Here is a 19,097-nt window from a genome sequence, read left to right on the forward strand (position 1 = left end):
ATCTCTGTGCGTTCATCATTTGTTTGAAGCCAGCTCACCTCCTGCAACCACTTTTCAGAGAATACGCGCTTCTTTTGTGGTTCGGACTCCTTCTGACATTTCTTTGGAGGTGGAGGAACATCACAGTAACTGCTTAAAGGAGCTTCTTCGACATCTTTAAGAGTTCTAAACAAATGTCTGTCCTCCTGAAAATCTTATGTACGCAAACACGCGTTGCAACTTCTTATCTTGTGCGGGTTTTTATTTTGACAGCGAATGCGCACCTGCGGACCACTTATGTGCAGCCCTGGTTATTTAGCTCGTCATATTGCAGCCACAGAAATTCTTTTGTCCATGAAACCATAAAGCTGCACTTTCTTTTTTCCTTATAGTCTGATTTGTCATAACCTTTCCGTTTTGTGGTAAGCTTTTCTTTGGCTGTCACTTCTTCACGCTGACCTGTCTTATTTGGCTCAGCAGAACTAAAATATATATCCTGCTGCTTTTACACACGCACTAACATAACGCTCAGCGATTCTCTGCGCGATCAACCTCTCACATGTTTAAGCTGCGGGAGATTTCACTTGTCATGTTTGCATAGTAAGCTAACGATTGATAAGACGATGTCAGAGGAATTGGTGCGCAAATTATCATCACTCACCAATCAGTACTGTCGCTCTCTATACACAGTTCACGCGATTGCAAAGTGAAAGCAAAAAACAAGCGCAAATTCAAACGCGATTTCAGTATGTCACATATTGACAGTGGCCGATGCCAATGACATAATTACCCAGCTACATTTCCAAAAGAATGCAAAAGCATTGACATATATTTTTCCTTCCTAGGATAGGCCGACGGGCAGGGCAGAGATAGATTTTGGTAGCCCGACTGGAAAAAAGCCCCGTCGGGCTAGCGATTTTGCGAGCCCTGTATCTGATTGAGGAATCACTCATCTTTGGAAAAGAGAGTTTATTATGGAGAAATGTCTCTTTCCAAAATAAAAGCTATACTATACGCTTCTTCTGGGCTATATTCTCAGCAGCATATTAAACATATCAGGTCCCCATAAGGAGAATCGTGTGCTAACGGCTGTCTAAATGACTCGGGTAAAGTTTGTAGCATGCTGCTTGTTGTTTTTCTCTGCTTCCACTTGTCTTTGCACTAGGATGATGTCGGAGTAAATGTGCAGTCATATTGGTTGTGTTCCCACTAGTGCTGTCAGCGTAAATCTGAAATGACATTAACGTCACAACACGGCAAATCTCCGTTAACGAGCTACCGCGGATCACCTCATGAGTGGGGCTGGAAGACGTCAACACATTAACGAGCTAACTGCGCTAACACACTAGTTCCCACCAATTGAGCATTGCTGGCACATCCAACATACTGTTTTACTTTTGTCCATGACAGGCTTACCTTCAGGGTCATACATCACATGAAAACCAAAATAGTTCCAAACGCCAGATCTGAATGAGGGTGGGGGAGGTTCAATTTGCCATGTTGCAACTAGCCTAGCTTCTGTCTCGCTAGCTTGCCCTGCGCTCAGTGAATCTGTGTTCGACTACTCCGCCTAGGCTGCACTGTCGAGCGCAGATCCACTGAGCGCTCAACACAGACAGCACCGTCAGAAGGAAAGTTGATAAAATAAATTAAAAATGTTGTATCGTTCGATACATATGCGTACCGAACCGAAAGCACTGTATCGAACGGTTCGATATCGATACGAGTATCGTTGCACCCCTAATATATATATATATATAGGGAGAAGAACTTACTCCAAAAAAAAAAAACGGATTACAGCAATGGCTCATTGTTCGAAAAAGCGGCTTAATGTTGTTAAAGTTGGGTCCTACTCACCCTCTAGCAGTAACACAGCTTGCTTCCGGAAGATCTTCACCAGCATGTCGTTTAAATCAATTTCTTGAAGCTTGCCCAATAGCTGCTCTTCATTGCGACACACTTTCTCCTGAGCGTAAAGGCCGTCTGGCATCACTCTCTGCTGCCCCAGTCCAATGAGAGCTGTCTCCACGGCCAACGACAGGAAAGACTCTCCTTCTTCCAAGAAACGCTGCGCTGGGAAAACCGGATGCTCCGTCCATCTGCCTGAACCCAGCGAGCCTGAGGGTAAGAGAGAGAGGTGGGAGGAGGACAGGGTGAGAGATGACTTAGCAAGGACAATGTCCCCTTTGGGGTGCAGATTGAGCTGAGTATTGATAAATCTACTGATCTGTTTGTTCATTCTCGTGTTCCATTTTCCTCACTGTGTACCCTCCTGATGGTAATCATGTGTTTTAATGGTTTAATGATGTCTTGGCAGACCTTACAGTTCATCCCAGGAGAATTAACAGTCCCTAATGAGCACGCACACACACACACACACACACACACACACACACACACACACACACACACACACACACACACACACACACACACAGTTATAAATAGCACAGGCTTAATTGAAAACCTTCCCACCAAAAAAAAGCCTTATATTCACTATAAAAAGTTCCTTCACTTCTTGAAGGACAATTTTGACAATTGTCAAATTTGTCAATTGACAATTTTTACCCATCAATCTACACTCAATAAACCTTTACAAAGTAAAGGTCCAAGAGTCTCAATGCAAACCACCACAGCTGAAGTGTGTATGAGCAGTGTATGTATGATACCAAACACTTTGGTATAAAAACAATTTATCTTTATAGCTGGTGCTTTGATACCATCTAATCTTTTCATAGAGTTCATCATACATCTAAAAAGAGGAGCCCTCTGCAGAGAAAAAAAAACATGCAAACCAACTCAACAGCACTGCACTAGTTAGACCTTTACAGTAAAACAGCTGGATGAAAGTCAGTCTGAGCGAAATATTTATGACTGCTAAGAGCTTAAGAAATTGTATATAAAGGGCTGAGAGAACACGAGGAAAAAAGACAGCTAAGTGAAGGATGGTGGCAGTAGCTCCCTGCTGTGGTGGTGCTTCTAAGAAGGGGAAAGGGTAAGAGAGATCAGTTAGGACTAAGAGAATAAATGCAGCCAAACAGAATTTATTGAAGAAAACCCCCTCCAGAGACCAAAGACTGGGACTACAGTTCAGCTTTCAGCGTAACAAGAATCTAAACTGGCAAAGATAATAATGGAATGGTCTCAGGACAAGTCTTTAGGGCTGAAGTTGAGTGTCTCAGCCAACACCTCACAGACTACCTGTGGAAAACTCTGAATACAACGGTTCAGATGCTTGCCATGCCATCCTGCCAAGCCTGACACGAGATAGAAAACAAAATGGGATGAACTGCCCAAATCTAGGTGCTGCATCTTGGAGACCTCCACCATCGACAGGAAAAGCCTGTGGAGGCTTTTCCAACATGACACAATTACATAACTGCAGCTAAGGGTACCTCTACAAAGTACTGAATTAAGTCTCTGAAAACTTATTTTAATAAGGAGATTTCAGTTTTCATTAAGAATTCATTGTAGATTGATGGTGTATAAAATCAGGGTTATTTTTTTTTTAAATTAAATCTAGAACATAAAAATGAAGGGCCCTGAGCAGTTCCTGAAAAAACTGTTCTTTACAAGCAAAACCGAGTGCTAATGTGACGTCTGTTCTGGCTACAGTACGCTGAAATTCGTCTCGCTGAGCTCCCTGCATAATTAATGCATTTTAATTGGAGTGTTTTTCCTGCTGCATTTCTTATTCATGAGCTGTTATTGGAGGATGACTGGAGGCCAATCAGCATGTCTGTGTCATCTGTGCTGATTGCGACCTGAGGGCCTGCAGCTCTGACAGAGAAAATACAATCACTGCAGTGTAAATGTTGGAGGCACACTCTGGAAAATGTGTGTGTGTGTGTGTGTGTGTGTGTATAACATCTGCAGCAAAGGAAAGCAACCATACATACATAATCACTTGAGTATTTTCATTTTCAGCTACTGTATATTTCTATATCATTATATATCAGAGGACAATATTGTACTTTCTACTACCACTACATTTCTTTGACTTTGCATCCTATGGTAACACTACAAAATCCAATACAATGTTAAACCTCATCAGTGACTCACCATACTTTTGCCCTATTACCTCTTAAAAATCTGTGCCTTGTAGGGTTCTCTAGGTAATTTCAGCAAACACACATCTTCCATAAATATTATCAACTGTCCCCCCCCCCCCCCCCCCCCCAAAAAAAGGACATAGTATGAAAATATCTCACAAAAGAATTAGAGCAAACAAAGGCACCCGTCTTCAGAAAGAATTTTGGCACCAGAGGATGTGAGCAATCTGCACGCACCTGAGAAATCAAGTAGTGTTCCCTCCTCACTGCCCCTCCCCGTCTCCATGAGGGTGCTGAAAAGAGTGCCGATGGGGTCCAGAGGGTGGCCCACCCATCCTTCCAGGTTGGTGACTGCTGTAATTCCTCTGTTTAGCAGCTCTGCAGTAACACAAGCGCAAGTAAGTATTAGTTTAAAACATTAGTTTAGGCAGGCTAGGAAGACCATGTCATGATGCTGAATAAGCCTAAAACATCCATGTCTCTCATATAGGGTATACTATTTAACTGACTTAAGCCTGCACACATTTCTGCAAGCCCCTTTGCAACCCAAATCCACCACACATCCTCTTTTCCTGTTGTTTCTATATTGTCTTTTTTTTATATTTCCTGTCACCAGAACAGAGTCGGATATAAATTCCTGCATATGAAATAATCTTTCATGGTTGTAAATGACTGTTGATGAACTGTTGACACTCTGGTGTTAAACTGATAGAAAGTGTCACAGAAAACTAAATACAACTTGTATGCATATCTAATTAGGGTCTCCAGCAACAGATGGTGTGACCCCCACAGAGCCATGATGTCAGTGTCATTGAAGGAATACATAGATAGGAATATATAGATACAGATACGCAGAGACACTTTAATCTACTCCATAAAGCACAAAAAACAAATAACCTGTGGTAAAGGGGTAAAGATCTCCAAGATGCAGTTCCACTTAATCCACACATGCAAATTTCTAGGTCTCTATTTTTATTCTACAGCTCTGTTGGCATAATTTTGCATGATTTACAGTTAATAAAAAGCCCCTATTTATGTTAGACCGGTCTTTCATAGAGAACTTTGACTGAGCCACAGGGCTCCACAAACGCAGTAATTGAACCCCCCCCCCCCCCCTTCTTCACTCAGAATGACTATCTCCCAAATAAATGTTCCCCATGAATGTTCAAGCCCAAATTTGAATTATACAAGCAGATAGCACCAATAACCTTAACAAACAAACAAACAAACAAAAACAAGAGCAATCGAACAGATGGATGTTTGTAAAGATGCATGAACATTTGCACTTTAGTTCAATGCAAAATAATATTTTTCCATTTGTTGCATACGTGCTTGACTGGCCAAGTTCCTGTAAGAGGGAAACCTAAATAAGAGCAAGTGAGGATGTGTTCTTCTTCACGGGTGAACAGACGTTGTGTATACAGATAATACAGCAGTAAAATGAAAACAGACTTTGGAGGGCACTGATTAAAAGTAGGAAAGCAAAACTAAAGAGCACATTAAAAGAGGGTACGCTGACCTTTTTTGTGGGAGCGAAAGAGCTCCAGCTGTTTCTGCTGCTGCCGCCGCAGTGTGTTGACAATGGCGATGGCCAGCCTGAGCGCTTCTTTGGGGTATCCGTGTGATCTCAGGGCATCCACTCGGGCACACGCTGTAGGGACGTGCTCTGTGGGAAGGAGAAGTTATTTCATTTGTATTCCTTCTGCTTTTTTTTCTACATTTATTTCTTGTTATCTCTAACCACAACTCTTCTCTCTCACCATGCCACAAAGGCCACCCTCGGGTGTCGAAGAGGGACGAGTCGAGGTTCTCATGGTAGCAGTAGTTGGTGTAGTGGTCCTCCGTAATGATGTTTTGCAGGTGGGGGTCCTGCCAGTGCAGGTCGCAGGCCTCGATGGCTCGTGTGAAGACCGTCCGGTGAGGCCGAGACAGCGAGTCTGTGAGAGATGTCAGATTTTTAAACGTCAAGCTGCGAGGTAGTGGAGTGTGGTGGTTTATTTTGTGTGCCTAATTAGATTATTTAATCAACATAGTTTGATGATAAAGGCAAAGCAATTTATTAATTAAATTTCCATCTGAGAAATTTATTTGAAGCCTACATGATACTGGTTCCCTTCGGGTTCCTCCTTTGGCTACCTGAGGCTGACTCTGAGGTCAAGCGCAAACTTTTTTTTTGATTTGATAAATTTTTGGAATGATCAGGGGTTAAAATGACCAGGAGTTAAAAGGCATGTTTACAGCCTAGTACAAAAGTCCTGATGGATGGTTTCATTTTTGTGACACAGTTATATTTCCAGTCTTAGATTTCCCAAAGTGCTACAAAAGCTGAATACAAAAGTTTAAGATTGCTTGAAAAATGGCAGAAAAAAATCTTATTTTGCATGGTTGGATCTTAACAAGGTTCCAAGTAGAGCTTCAACATGCAACAAAAAGAAATGGCAGTGAGAGAAAACATTTTTTTGAGCATTCAATTTATTGATTGGGAGTGTATATGAAAAAGACAAAGAATAAGAGAGTGACAAGATGTATAATGAGTAAGTTGAATAAGTTGAACTGAAAAAAGGTCAGTAACATAACAAGTGCAGCAGTGTTACAGGCAAAAATCTCAGCAGTAATAAAAGGTCCTTTCAGCTCATTTGAAACATTTTTATTATTGCCTGAAAGAAACATTAATTTCACTGGATTTTCTCAGATTTAGCTAAAGCTGAGGAGAGAATAGAGCCAGAAAAAGCTTCAGGACCTCAAATGTGTTATTAGGATCATTCTATTAGTAAAAAGGTAAAAAGGCTCACAGCTGCCGAGATTGAAAGGAGACTTGATTTTTTTTTTTTTTTTTTTTGGGGGGGGGGGGGGGGGGGGGGGGGGGCAGTGCTGCTGGAGATTGGACAAAGAAATGATGTGATGCAGGAGAGCGTCTGGGAATAAAACAATAGGAAGACATATTTCTGCCTGGTGTCATCTCACCTGGGTTACCAGCAGGGCCCTGGGGCAGAACGTTGGTCAGATTGGTCAGTTCGCTACTATGGTTACCGTCCTCCAAGGGGCAGACGTCCACGCTGTTCCACCTGCGAAGCTGACGTAGCCAGAAAGCCTTCTTCTCAGGTTTGCAGTGGGGGTTCAGCACGATGCACATCCACAGGGCTCCTGCACACACATATCCAGATATATTACGCTTACAAACTTTGCTCTCCTGTTCTGAGACTTACAGCAAGAGAACAGAATGAAAAAAAAGGAATTTAATAACCCATAAAGTTTTGTAGCTTCAAGTTAACTTGTTAAATAATTGAGGGCTGCTGCTAGCCAATACTTTCATTATTGATTAAACTGTTGATTATGCTGGTTTATAAATCATGAGATTGTTTTGTGCTCAGTTGAACCGGCAACCTTAAGGGCTGAAAAATGAAGCAAACATGGAAGTGCCAAAAAAAAGAAATACAAGAAAGGATCTGCAGTTCCTCTAATGGCCACTTGAGGCTGGCTGCAAAAGCAGACCATTTACCTCCCCTGTTAACCTCGGACAGCCAATTTCAGTTTCAAATTTCAGTACAGCTAATTTCCCGTTACAAAACATCAGAGAGCTGTTTTTGTTTTAATAACTCATCCTTTTTGATACTGATAAAGCTTAAAATTTGAGGTGACTACTTTGACTGATGGATAAGTCAACACTGGCAAGTGTAGCTATTAGCCTCACCTGCACTAGCTGAAGTCACCTTTTCATGTAAATTATAGCATTATAGCAGATTATAGCATTTTAATGAAATTATCTGTCAAGTAATATAGCTTGCTGTGTGATTGAGACCATCAAAGAAGTCTATGCTTCGACCGCTAAGCGCTAATCAGCAGCTATCCATGCCTGTGTGGATGTGTTTGCACATGTTTTAGTTTATTAATTCAGCTTGTTAGCACATGCTTGTCAGCATTAGTTAATAACTACATCATAGGCTTCTCTAAATATGGTTATTTCTAGCTCTGGAAAAACTAACACCAACAGCCAAAAGAATAAAGGTGAATCCTACAGATGATTAGGCTCAGGAAATATTCATATTGGGGTTTTTTTTTTTGTTTTTTTTTTGTTTTTTGTGTCCCGTTTGGATCTTTAGCCATCAGAATTGTTGTCTTAAGGCCAAGAAAGATGCCAAGCGGAAGGAAATACTCATATTGTTGTTGTAACCAAATTCGAGAAAGTGCCAATTCGTTCTGAACAGTCCAAGCATGTGCTGCTAATATATGATGTTCTGTTTTGTGTGACAAAATGACCACAAAAGGAAAAGACTAAAATCAGTAAGTGATTATGCCAATTCAATTCCTGGTGCTGTATTACTCAACTAATTGTTGCAGCTCCATAAACAATTGGGAGATTAATTGCACTGTTGGCTAAAACCATGAAGACAGTAGTGAAAAAAATAACACACACATACACACACACACACACACACACACACACACACACACACACACACACACACACACACACACACACACACACAATCAAAGAGGTTGAAGAAGGATGAAGGGAATAATGAATATGTTAGGGCAAAACGAAACTGAAGGAAAAAAGATGTCCAAAAAAAAGAGAAGACAAGTGGTGAGAGGAGGGATGAAGTGAATACAGGAGGGAGGGAGGGAGGCTCACAATGAGGGGGAAGGGGAAGGAGGAGACAGGCTTTATCCTCTGTCTCTTTGTTAAGGGTGCACCAAGGACAACACGGAGGAGGGAAAACAGCAGGGCGACGTCACACGTGAGTGACGAAATGCAGAGAAAGAATCTTCAACAGCAACACACAGGGGAAGGAAAGAAAACAGAAGATGGGGAAATAAGTAAAACATTAATATTTACGATTTAATATTTAATATTAGAATTTTTATAAAAAGGACTTAAATGTTCATGAAAACAGGATTTTGAGTTTGTTTTTAAGGGAAATCTGAGTTATCTTTGATCACAAGCAAATATGTCAGATTTACACTTGGGGTCTGGCTGGTTTTGTTTAGTTTTTGGTCTGTTTCTGCAAAAGGAACAGTCACCATCTGCGACAAGCGATTAGAAACAGCCATAGACTGTATATAAAAGATGGGCGAATCTTGATGTCACCTATTAGCAAACTCCTGTTATGAGGCCTCAAATGGACCATCACATCAGTCTTGATTTGATTTGTTTTTTGTATTTTTGTTTGTTTGGGTTTTTTTAAACAGGATGTCACTTTTTTTTATCCGGGAGCATAATTTACAAAATTCATATGACACTGTATTCAATAAGACGTAAAACTACTGATTGAGATAATAAACTTATCAGAAAAGTGTTTACTGAGGTTTACTGAAATTCTGTTTGTGTGCCTGTTATCACTGTACCTAGTTCGTCCCACAGCTGCCTGTACTTGTCAGTCATGGCCGTCCCCTGTTGCCTCCACAGCGCCAATCTAGGGTCACCCATGAACTGCTCTGTGATCAGTGTTAACATGCGAGCTCCATTGGAGTCCCTCATCTTCAGCATCTCTCTCACCTGCAGAGACAACGTCACTGTGAGTAAATGGTATATATCACTTTTATTTAATCAGATAATAGGATCAAAATCAAGGTGACAGTTCTGGATTATTTTAATTTCACCAAAGAAATAAAACACTTTTAATGTAAATGATAAAAGACCAAGCATGGATCATTCTGGTACCCCTTAAGGCAGGGGGGCCAACTCCAGGCCTCGAGGGCCGGTGTCCCTGCAGGTTTTAGATGTGTCCTTGAACCAACACAGCTGATTTAAATGGCTAAATTAGCTCCTGCAGTTCTCCAGAGGCCTGGTAACGAACTAATTATGTGATTCAGGTGTGTTGACCCAAGGTGAGATCTAAAACCTGCAGGACACCGGCCCTCGGGGCCTGGAATTGCCCACCCCTGCCTTAAGGTATTAAATTTGGAAGGTGTTTTGACCATCAGTGCAAATAGCTTGTAGAGTATCAGAATAAATATACATAAAATCAACAAAATCGCTGTACATATAAGACATGATGTGATTAGTGGGTCAGTACCTTGCTGAACAGTAAGTTGAGCTGCTTTCCTGAGCCATGGTACCCGCCCTGGGAGAGAAAGAGCTTGACCTGTTCCTGGACTTGCTCCTCATCCAGATGCCAACAGTTCTCGTCATCTACACTTGCCCCCGCTGTCGGATCAGGAGCTCCTGCAGTGAATGAAAATGAATAAGTCAGTAACTCTTAACAACAACTAGATGTCCTCATAAAAAAAACTGATTTGATGCAGTGCAAAAGAGTATGTAATGTGAAAGCATCAAAAGCACAAGTACTTATATATTCGTATGTCCATTAATGCATATGGTCTTATTATTTTTAAACAATGATTAAACAACTTGCGCTGATTTCCAAACAAGTGTCTTTTCAGGGAAGAGCACAAAATGAATATGCCACCATCAGCATATCTACTAGTTTACCTTTTGCATTAAAGCATTAGTGCTGTACAAGCTTAAATGCTGATCAATAGTGAAAATACTGCAAAATCGGCAACAATAAGCATTCTACATGAGCAAAGAGTGCATCCTTCATTTCTAACGCTTAACACCCAACTCCAGGGAATATATAATCCATAAGGTTTATGCTAAATATGTTCCACTATATGTACACACTTAGTCATCCTCTTATTCTGTTAACCAGTTATTTAAATCATAATTTAAGCATTCATATATTGTATTGTAAAATACTTCAACCTGGGATTCAGAAAGTTAAAATGGACAATTTCACAATGTTCTGACATTTTAAGGGTAAAATGATTCATCAGTATGGGCAACTGTTTCAGGAGCAAAATTAAATCATAGTTAGCTGCAGCACTACTTTAAATTTGTTCTATTTAGTACAACAATCTACATAAGACCATTAATACTAAAGTAATTCAGAAACACACAAGTACATTTTCAGGCAGATAATTTGTTCAAGAAGGTAATTTTCAGTTTAATTTTAAGATACTAAAGCTACATATACAAGAGATGCTTTTTAGCATAAGATAATGTATTCAGGCAGACGTTTGCTCAAATATATATGAAATGGGGACTTATGTGTCACAATGTATCACAAATACACACAAAGTATCCTTCTTGTATGCTGTAGTACAGGTGCACTTACATACACAGTACATATGGAGATGACTACTGGAAATCCACTGATGGAAGATGAAGAAAATCTAATCTAATCCAGGTACCTGGATTTATTTGTGTCTGTTTCTGTGTTTATGGACAGCCTGGTCTTTGTCTAAAATCACAAACCACCCTTAAAGCAGTGGCTCCACTCACCGTGGACCTGGTTGATCTCTGAGTTCTGTGACAGTATTTCATCTGCCAGCTTCTGTGCTGTCGGCAGCACATCTGTGTGATGCACTGTGATTAGGTACTGAACAAACTTCTGCAGTTGATCTCTGTTCATTTGGAATAGAGTCTCTGAGATGGGCAGGCGCAGTTTGACCTGCTCTGGCTTCCGTACTCGGTACAGTGAGAGTGCCACAACGTGGGCACAGTAAAAAATGTCCTTGTTGCCGCAGCTGCATGTCACTGCTGTGATTTTGCAGCGGTCGAAGCTGACGCTCACATTGCAGACTAGCTCTGGCTCAGAGGGTGTAGCGGGTTCCCTTACTGTGCCACTGAGGTGAAAACCTGCAAAGAGACAGAAATGACTATTAGAAATTAATCGCACCATGTATTTTCATGTACATAATTTCACCATGTACATAATCATAAACCACGGCTTAAAATTAAAATAAGATATACTTTGTTTATTTATAATTTGCAACAAACCTGCATCCAGCATGGAACTCAAACCCACAATTTTGAGATTAAAAGTCTCATGCAATATCTACTGAGCTACCCAGAGCACATTGGTACAATAGACACAAACTGGTATCTTAAATTTAGGAAGTTAAAGTAGAGTGGCTGTAGCTCAGGTGGTAGAGCAGGTCATCTACTGATCGGAAGGTTGGTGGTTCGATTCCTGGCTTCCCCAGTCTGCATGCCAAATATCCTTGGGCAAGATACTAACCCCAAATTGCTCTCCGATGCATCCATCGGAGTATGAATGTGTGTGAATGTTATCTAGAAAGCACCTAGAGAAATGTGCTTGTGCGAATGGGTGTGAATGGGTGAATGCACAAGTTGTGTAAAGCGCTTTGAGTGCTCAGAAGAGTAGAAAAGCGCTATATAAGAACCAGTCCATTTACCATTTACCATAAACAAAATGACTCGCCAACATCTTAAAACAAACAAACAAACAAACAAACATGTTCCTTACAATATACAAAATAATGGAGCACCACACGGATCTGTGCTGGGTCCTTAACTGTTTACACTCTATAGGACTTAAAATAATCTGTTTTTTTTTCTTTATTTCTTTTTTTTTTACATTAAAGGCCAGTTGCCCTTACAATATAAGGTACCTTAAGACAAATATGTGTTCTAGGACTTTTTAAATAAAACTTAAAGTGAATTGAAGCTTATTGTTGTTATAATTGTATCCAATACAATAATATCATATAATATATGTTTGGTAACATATTATACTATATAATATAATGTAATGTAACTACTTTTTGGCATTAAGGAGCTAGTGAGAGTATTTCAAAACAGTCAGTTAAACAATGAGCAGCCAGATTATGGTAATAATTCACTACAAATGTATCCCTTCATACAACTATTTTTATCTTTGGATGTTGTTCAGAATGATCCTATTCTCGTTCTTTGGTTCTACCTTAATTTCACGTGATCGACTAAGTGCTGCCCAGGTGAAAAAATGGATACAAAAAAGGTAAAGGGCACGACTGAGTGCAAAGACCAAAATTTTCTCATTTCCTTTTCATTTCCTTTCTACAACACCTTCAATGTTTACCTTACCCTGAACAGCACTTCAGCAATGACAGGATCATTCACAGGCACTGAGAACTGTTATTGTATTCTGAACCTATGGCCCTCTCATGGCCAAAATGTACAGGCCTCTGTGTGTTTGGGAAAAAAAGAATAAAAAAACGTATTTTAATGTGAATGTGACCTTGAACTTACTCTTCCCAGCTTAGGGGTTTTGACAGGGAAAAAATATAAATAAAAGCCAAATGTGACAAATACAGATTTAAAAGAACAGCAACACCACGTGGGAGTGAGGTTTAAATATGTGTTGAGTTTTGAGAGCCACAACAGATGGACATGTTTTGGCAGAATATGACAATGCAACAAGTACTTTATGGGTAAAATTCTTCTGTAATTAGAATAAATGGGCAATCTGACCGAGTTAGTGGGTTATCAGTTGATGACAGATGGTTTCATAAACTCAGCCAGAGCTAAACTGATATAAACAATTTCATTTAGTCTGTACTGTTTTAATCTTACTACAGGGAGCACATGCACAGCTCATTTTACGATACACAGGCAGAACAGTGGCTTATTTAGACCTCGAATCGCAGGGGCATGATGTACATCTTGCATCATGTTGTCATTCAAACTGAAAATCATGTAACGTGGCCAACAGGGAGGCTGATAAGCCTCCATGCCAGACAGTGACAGATGACAGACAGCATTATTAGATGGTCGCTTGAGCCAAAGGAAATGGGAAATGCATTAAAGAGCCAACCTTCTGTCAGATGCTGTCTATGTTTAAGTAATCGTTTGAAAGTAGACAGAAAGAGATTTAAATCATATCTCTTTAGAAATTAGATGTCTTTAGAAAGTGATGTTAAGATATTCAACCAAGACTAACACACACACACACACGCACACACACACACTTATATTCCTTATTTTAACTGTATCTGTATGATATCCGGTCATCTCAGGCATATATCTCTGGCTGTGAGGACTGAAGCCCCACGTAGGAACTTTCTGTTTGTCAAAAGCAGTCAGTCAGTCAGAACAAAGTTGGCTTTAAGATAGAGGGAATGGAGCTAAAACAGCTTCTTTTTTTTCAGACAGAGGATGAACTAATGGGATACACGAGGGAGGAGATCAAGATTATTCCAAGAATAAAAATCGTGAACTGGAAACTAGCATTATAAGTCTGCTTTAAGCATATTAAAGAGATACAATACACTTTCTGTACAGTCAGCAATCATTTAGCTTGTGCAAAGGCTGCATGAGTTGAAAAAGAGCAAGACCAGATGCTAGCTAACTTTAGCTATCAGCTCCTGGTCTTTGCAGGCCAAGTAATGGCACACCAACAAAACCAGAGTACAGTAAGTGAGCACGAGTGTTCTACTCCCTGCAAGTTCACTTTTTCTCACCAAATCTCATAGTACAAATTTGTTTACTGTTAAATAAACGCAAAAATGTTTTCAAAGCCTTCCTATATCGAATAACATCATAAATGTAAAATCTGTGGCTCAACTTCTTTGAAACCAGAGATCAAACTAAAAAGAAGAGAGATCAAGAGAGGCGCAAGTGTTTTTATGGACAGCACTAAATCTGTGTCACAGCTATGAGTATTTGCAGCAATATCGCTATGACGCACGTGGTCAAATATTTATAGCTACTAATGTTAGTGCCGAATGCAACCTGCAGTTGCAACATCAAAATCGGATGTTCCCTTGCTTGGTAAAAGAAGCGAACAAGAGTAGGCGTTTGTCTGCAGATGTGATGGTGCTTTGTGAGAAAAAAACAAAAGAGGCGGAAGGACTACAAGACAATATCTGAGAGTGAAACTTGTATAGAAATAGAAAAGAGAAAAAAAACTAAGGTGTTTCAGTTCTTTCTGCTTTTCCAGTTGAGCAGACACTCAGTCAACCACACAACCACCAGTCCACATCCTGTCTTTTTTTTTTTTTTTTTATACAGACACACACATACACACGAGATGAAATGTGTGGTGCTCTCCGTTACGCCGCCCTGCCCCAGTCATGCCTGGCCTACAGCTGAACCACTGACGTAACAGAAAGAGAGTGACTCGAGAGGAGGGAGTGCTGCTGGAAAAATCGGTATGCCCTCAGCTGAGTGTGTCAGTGAGCACATGCAGGAGTTGCTTGGCGGCGAGCCAAAGCCCTGAGCTCAGCATTCTGTAATGCACTTCCTCACTCTCTCTGTCTGCTCTTCACAGCTTGCATAATACAGCTCTGTACACCACATAGCAACCATACTTAACTCCTTCCCTCCCAACACATCAGGAAACTAGTCTGGAGCATTTTAAGAACTAAAGCTGGAGATGTGATGCAGTAGAAATGCAAAGACGTTTTTTATATTTATGTTACCTATACTTCCATTTAGGGGGGTGATAGTTACATTGGTAATTGTTACTGTTGTGCTACTTTATTCCACTTTGACCACTAGAGAAGTGATTGTTTCATTTACCCCTAATTCTGCGCTGCTAAATATAAGAGCTCTCCATGAATGAAATCTCAAGGACTGCTATTGGTCTTTGGGGCACTTTGGGAACCCTGGAACTAATGCATACTACCGGTTTGTTTTCTATGTAATGATACTGCAGTTCACCAGTGTCGAGTTGTAATTTCAAGGTATGGAGGTCTTCTACTGTACAAGTACCTAACAAGCCCTGGACACCACCACTGGTTCATCTTGAGGCTGCTTGGTTGATGAAACTGGTTGCAACTCTTTGCAAGAGAGGTCACAAACAGAGTCAACCACTATTCATTTCCTCACAGTTTTAAGTTGCACCAAGGTCGGTGCGTAAGATGTCAATTTATCTGCAAATGGTCGCTAACTACTTGCTAAGTGTTAGTGAAATAAACACTAACCAGAAAGAGAGCGTATTTGTCCTTAAAGTAAAGAATGATCCTTTTGAAACATGTTGGTTTCAACAATAAGACAAAACGTTTACTTTGAAGTTCTCCGATTCTGGTTTGCGACACACTTTTTCAAGTTTCACTATAACTCAGTGGTTAGTTAGTGACTGTTTGCATACATGTAGGCATCTTCTATGAAAACTACAGGCAAACACCACAATCTGCTGGTCCAGCACCCCCTGTGCAACTAATTTCACCCAGCGACAGCGAGGAATCTCCTGCAACCACTCGCCAACCAATCAGGAACAAATTTTATTTCTCTAGTGAAATTTGGTTTCTAGGGTGTCACTAACCAGCATCTAGCCATATGTGAGTGAGGCCTCTGGGGCTTTGTTTCCAGCAAAGATTAAACAGCTTAATCTAATTGTTTTAGAACAATTAGGGAAAAAATAATATTTAATACTATATTTGCATTTTATTTTGTAATATTTATGTGCAGAAAGAACCAAAAGCAGGACCAAATAATAAAATAGTGGGAGGCTATTAGCATTATCTGCAATGTACATTCCGCACATAATGCTGGTTTAGTTTTCAATACCAAGCCAACCACTTTTAGCAAGTACATACTGCATACGTGCTTGTCATATTAGTGAAGATGCTTTCTTTATTTGTTTTGGTGCATCTGAATATGCCTCAGTGCATTAAGGGCCATTGTACATGCTGTTTAAAAAGAAACTTGCTTTTAAAAGAAAATTGCTTCTTCAGATATAAAGACAGCTGCAGATACCCTGAATACAGCTTGCAAAATTGAGGTTTAACACTTCACTCCCAGTTAAGCCGTCTCTATAGGATTCACTGAATCCTATAGAGACGGCTTATATAGAGGAGGAAGGGGGCTGTGGTTGAAAACAGGCATAGGATGTTAGCCCGTGAAACAGCAGTAGCTCAGCTCTATGTAGAGTTCAGCCTCAGAAGGTGTTTGTGCCAGCAACTGTGAGCTTTGTTGCACACTGAAATTGTGGCTGTAAGGGGTAAGTCACCGCAGTGTGGCCAAGCATTTCAGCCAAGGTGGTATCTTGACTTTATCAGTGTGTGCATTGTGTGTTGGTTCTGGTGACAATGGGGAACCTAATCCCTCACCCATAGAGATACCGAGGTGCCTCTGGGGCTGTAGGAAGGAACAGTAAACAACCAATCGATAGTCACAGTGGACTCATCACCATCTGTCTTTAATTACTGGTTTTAGATCAGCTTGCACTTTCAGAGCTTTATGGTATAGCCACTAATCTTAATCGATTTTTGTGATTAATTATTTCTAGCAGTTGATTGGATCAACAAATTTTTCTAACAAATTCATGATTTCATTTTTTTTTTCTTGCGAGACAGAATAAAACTGTTAAGGCTAATGAATGGGATGTTGTGTTATTATGCAATTTCCTTGCATTATGAGTGAAAGCCAGTCTGATCTTTTTTCTTACACTTAAGAACTTGCACTATAGCGCTTATTAACAAGCGCTATAGTGCAATACCATCACAATACCATTTCTTGTTTATGATTCATATGTTTTCCATATGAATCATAAACAGGTGTGGGTGATGGCTTTTTACTGGTTAATGTAATCCTTATGCTCCACTGCTACAGAACTGCTGATTTAAAACTACTCATAGTTTGAGCATTGGCTTAATCGGCAAGCTACCTAACTCAAGCTAAAACAGTTGTAGACAACAAAATTATTAATTGCAGAATTCAAATTAGAGGCATTTTTTAATCTTCCTTTTTAATTTTTTTAATATACACTTCCCACCTGTCAATAGCAGTAGCTGTCAGCGATATGGTAAATGGTAAATGGACTGGTTCTTATATAGCGCTTTTCTACTCTGTCCGAGCACTCAAAGCGCTTTATACAGCTAATTCATTCACCCAATCACACCCATTCACACAAGCACTTCTAAGCTTAAGTGCTAAGTATCTAACATTCATACACATTCACACTCCGATGGATGCATCGGAGAGCAACATGGGGTTAGTATCTTGCCCAAGGATATTTGGCATGCAGACTGGAGCAGCCTGGGATCGAACCACCAACCTTCTGGTTAGTGGCTGATCCGCTCTGCCACCTGAGCTACAGCCACCCCAATATGTTTATGGTTTATCCCCCTAGACACATTCTAGTGAATTTAGTATCTCAGGAGAAACTTGAAAAAAATGTATTTAAAGATGAACTTGTTTCAGATTGAATTATATGTTAAATACACCATAATATCCCACTATAGGTGACATAGGTGACAAGACCAAAGGTCAACAATGCTGAGACATAATATTGTGAAAATACTATTTTCTGGACTGAAGGGAAAAGAAATACAATCTATGTTAATTCTAGTTCTTATTTTAATGCAAAGTTAGTATTTAATATGTTACTGTACATGAAAGAGCCACTGTTAATAAGGTCTTCTTCTTTTCTTTTAACAGCTTAATGGTGGTGGCAACCATTAAAAGGAACTCCATAATCAACATTCTTTGTCAAATTTTTTCAGTAACCTTCCTCTACACATGCCTGAAACCTGAGCTATCCCTCTTATAATACTCATACATACTCATACTACATACCCATTTCAACCCTTGCCTAGCCTAGCACTCCCAAATCCTTCTCTCCATCATAACAAACATCTCTTTCCCTTTACCACCACAGCCCTTACATTTGAAGTCCTTTTCCTTCTCTTTAACGGTCTTCGAACATGCCTTTCCCCCTTGTCCTCTTCATTAGTCTGTGGCCAATAGGAGCACAGTATCCACTGGCACCCCATTGGCCAACAAAACTGGAGGCAGAGGTTGTAAGCCCAGGCCGACAATCCGGTATGGAAATCTCGTTCTTGATTATTCATGTTTTTAATTTGGCAAAATCTTTATGCCAGGAGGCCTTCCTGAAGCAATCCTTCCCACTAAGACTGGCTGTGTCACTAAGAGTACACTGCCCCCACCCCCTGTGACTGGGTTAGCCACTGTCAATAAGTTAACCTGCTAGAAAAAGGGGCTTGAAAGGAGCTGATGGAGGCAAACCTGAAATAAGGTCAATGAGGATTTGAGTTAACTAGGTCAATCTGTGTTCCTCTTAAGTGAACACCAAAAGCTCCTTCCTCACACCGTGAACCTCACACGCTAGCCCAGACGTTCCCAAAGTGTGGGGCCCGCCCCCTAGGGGGGGCGCAGAGCCATTGCAGGGGGGGCGCGGCATGAAAAGGGAAAAAAAAAAAAACAACAACAACAACGCTTGGACACTGCTAGCACGGGGCGCCCACACAAACGCAAAGCAGGAGATGAAGCATAGCTGAATATGTTTCCAAACCAACTTCATTCTAAGCCAAAGA

The 19,097-nt window shown here is 40.4% G+C and overlaps 1 protein-coding gene across 1 annotated transcript in view; it reads right to left on the bottom strand.

Annotated features, from left to right (window-relative positions):
- LOC146513902 (zinc finger SWIM domain-containing protein 6-like) overlaps positions 1-19,097 on the bottom strand; it is a 56,629-nt gene that overhangs the window by 15,776 nt on the left and 21,756 nt on the right. The window contains exons 2-9 of the mRNA XM_085166692.1: positions 11,317-11,673; positions 10,049-10,197; positions 9,378-9,528; positions 6,996-7,175; positions 5,792-5,968; positions 5,551-5,697; positions 4,269-4,409; positions 1,837-2,097 (exon numbers count right to left, since the gene is read on the bottom strand). Coding sequence (XP_085022818.1) covers positions 1,837-2,097; positions 4,269-4,409; positions 5,551-5,697; positions 5,792-5,968; positions 6,996-7,175; positions 9,378-9,528; positions 10,049-10,197; positions 11,317-11,673 — 1,563 coding nt within the window. The remainder of the gene's footprint in view (positions 1-1,836; positions 2,098-4,268; positions 4,410-5,550; positions 5,698-5,791; positions 5,969-6,995; positions 7,176-9,377; positions 9,529-10,048; positions 10,198-11,316; positions 11,674-19,097) is intronic.

The sequence above is a fragment of the Neolamprologus multifasciatus genome, chromosome 7, assembly GCF_963576455.1.
Source record: "Neolamprologus multifasciatus chromosome 7, fNeoMul1.2, whole genome shotgun sequence".
In the NCBI taxonomy this organism is placed as follows: domain Eukaryota; kingdom Metazoa; phylum Chordata; class Actinopteri; order Cichliformes; family Cichlidae; genus Neolamprologus; species Neolamprologus multifasciatus.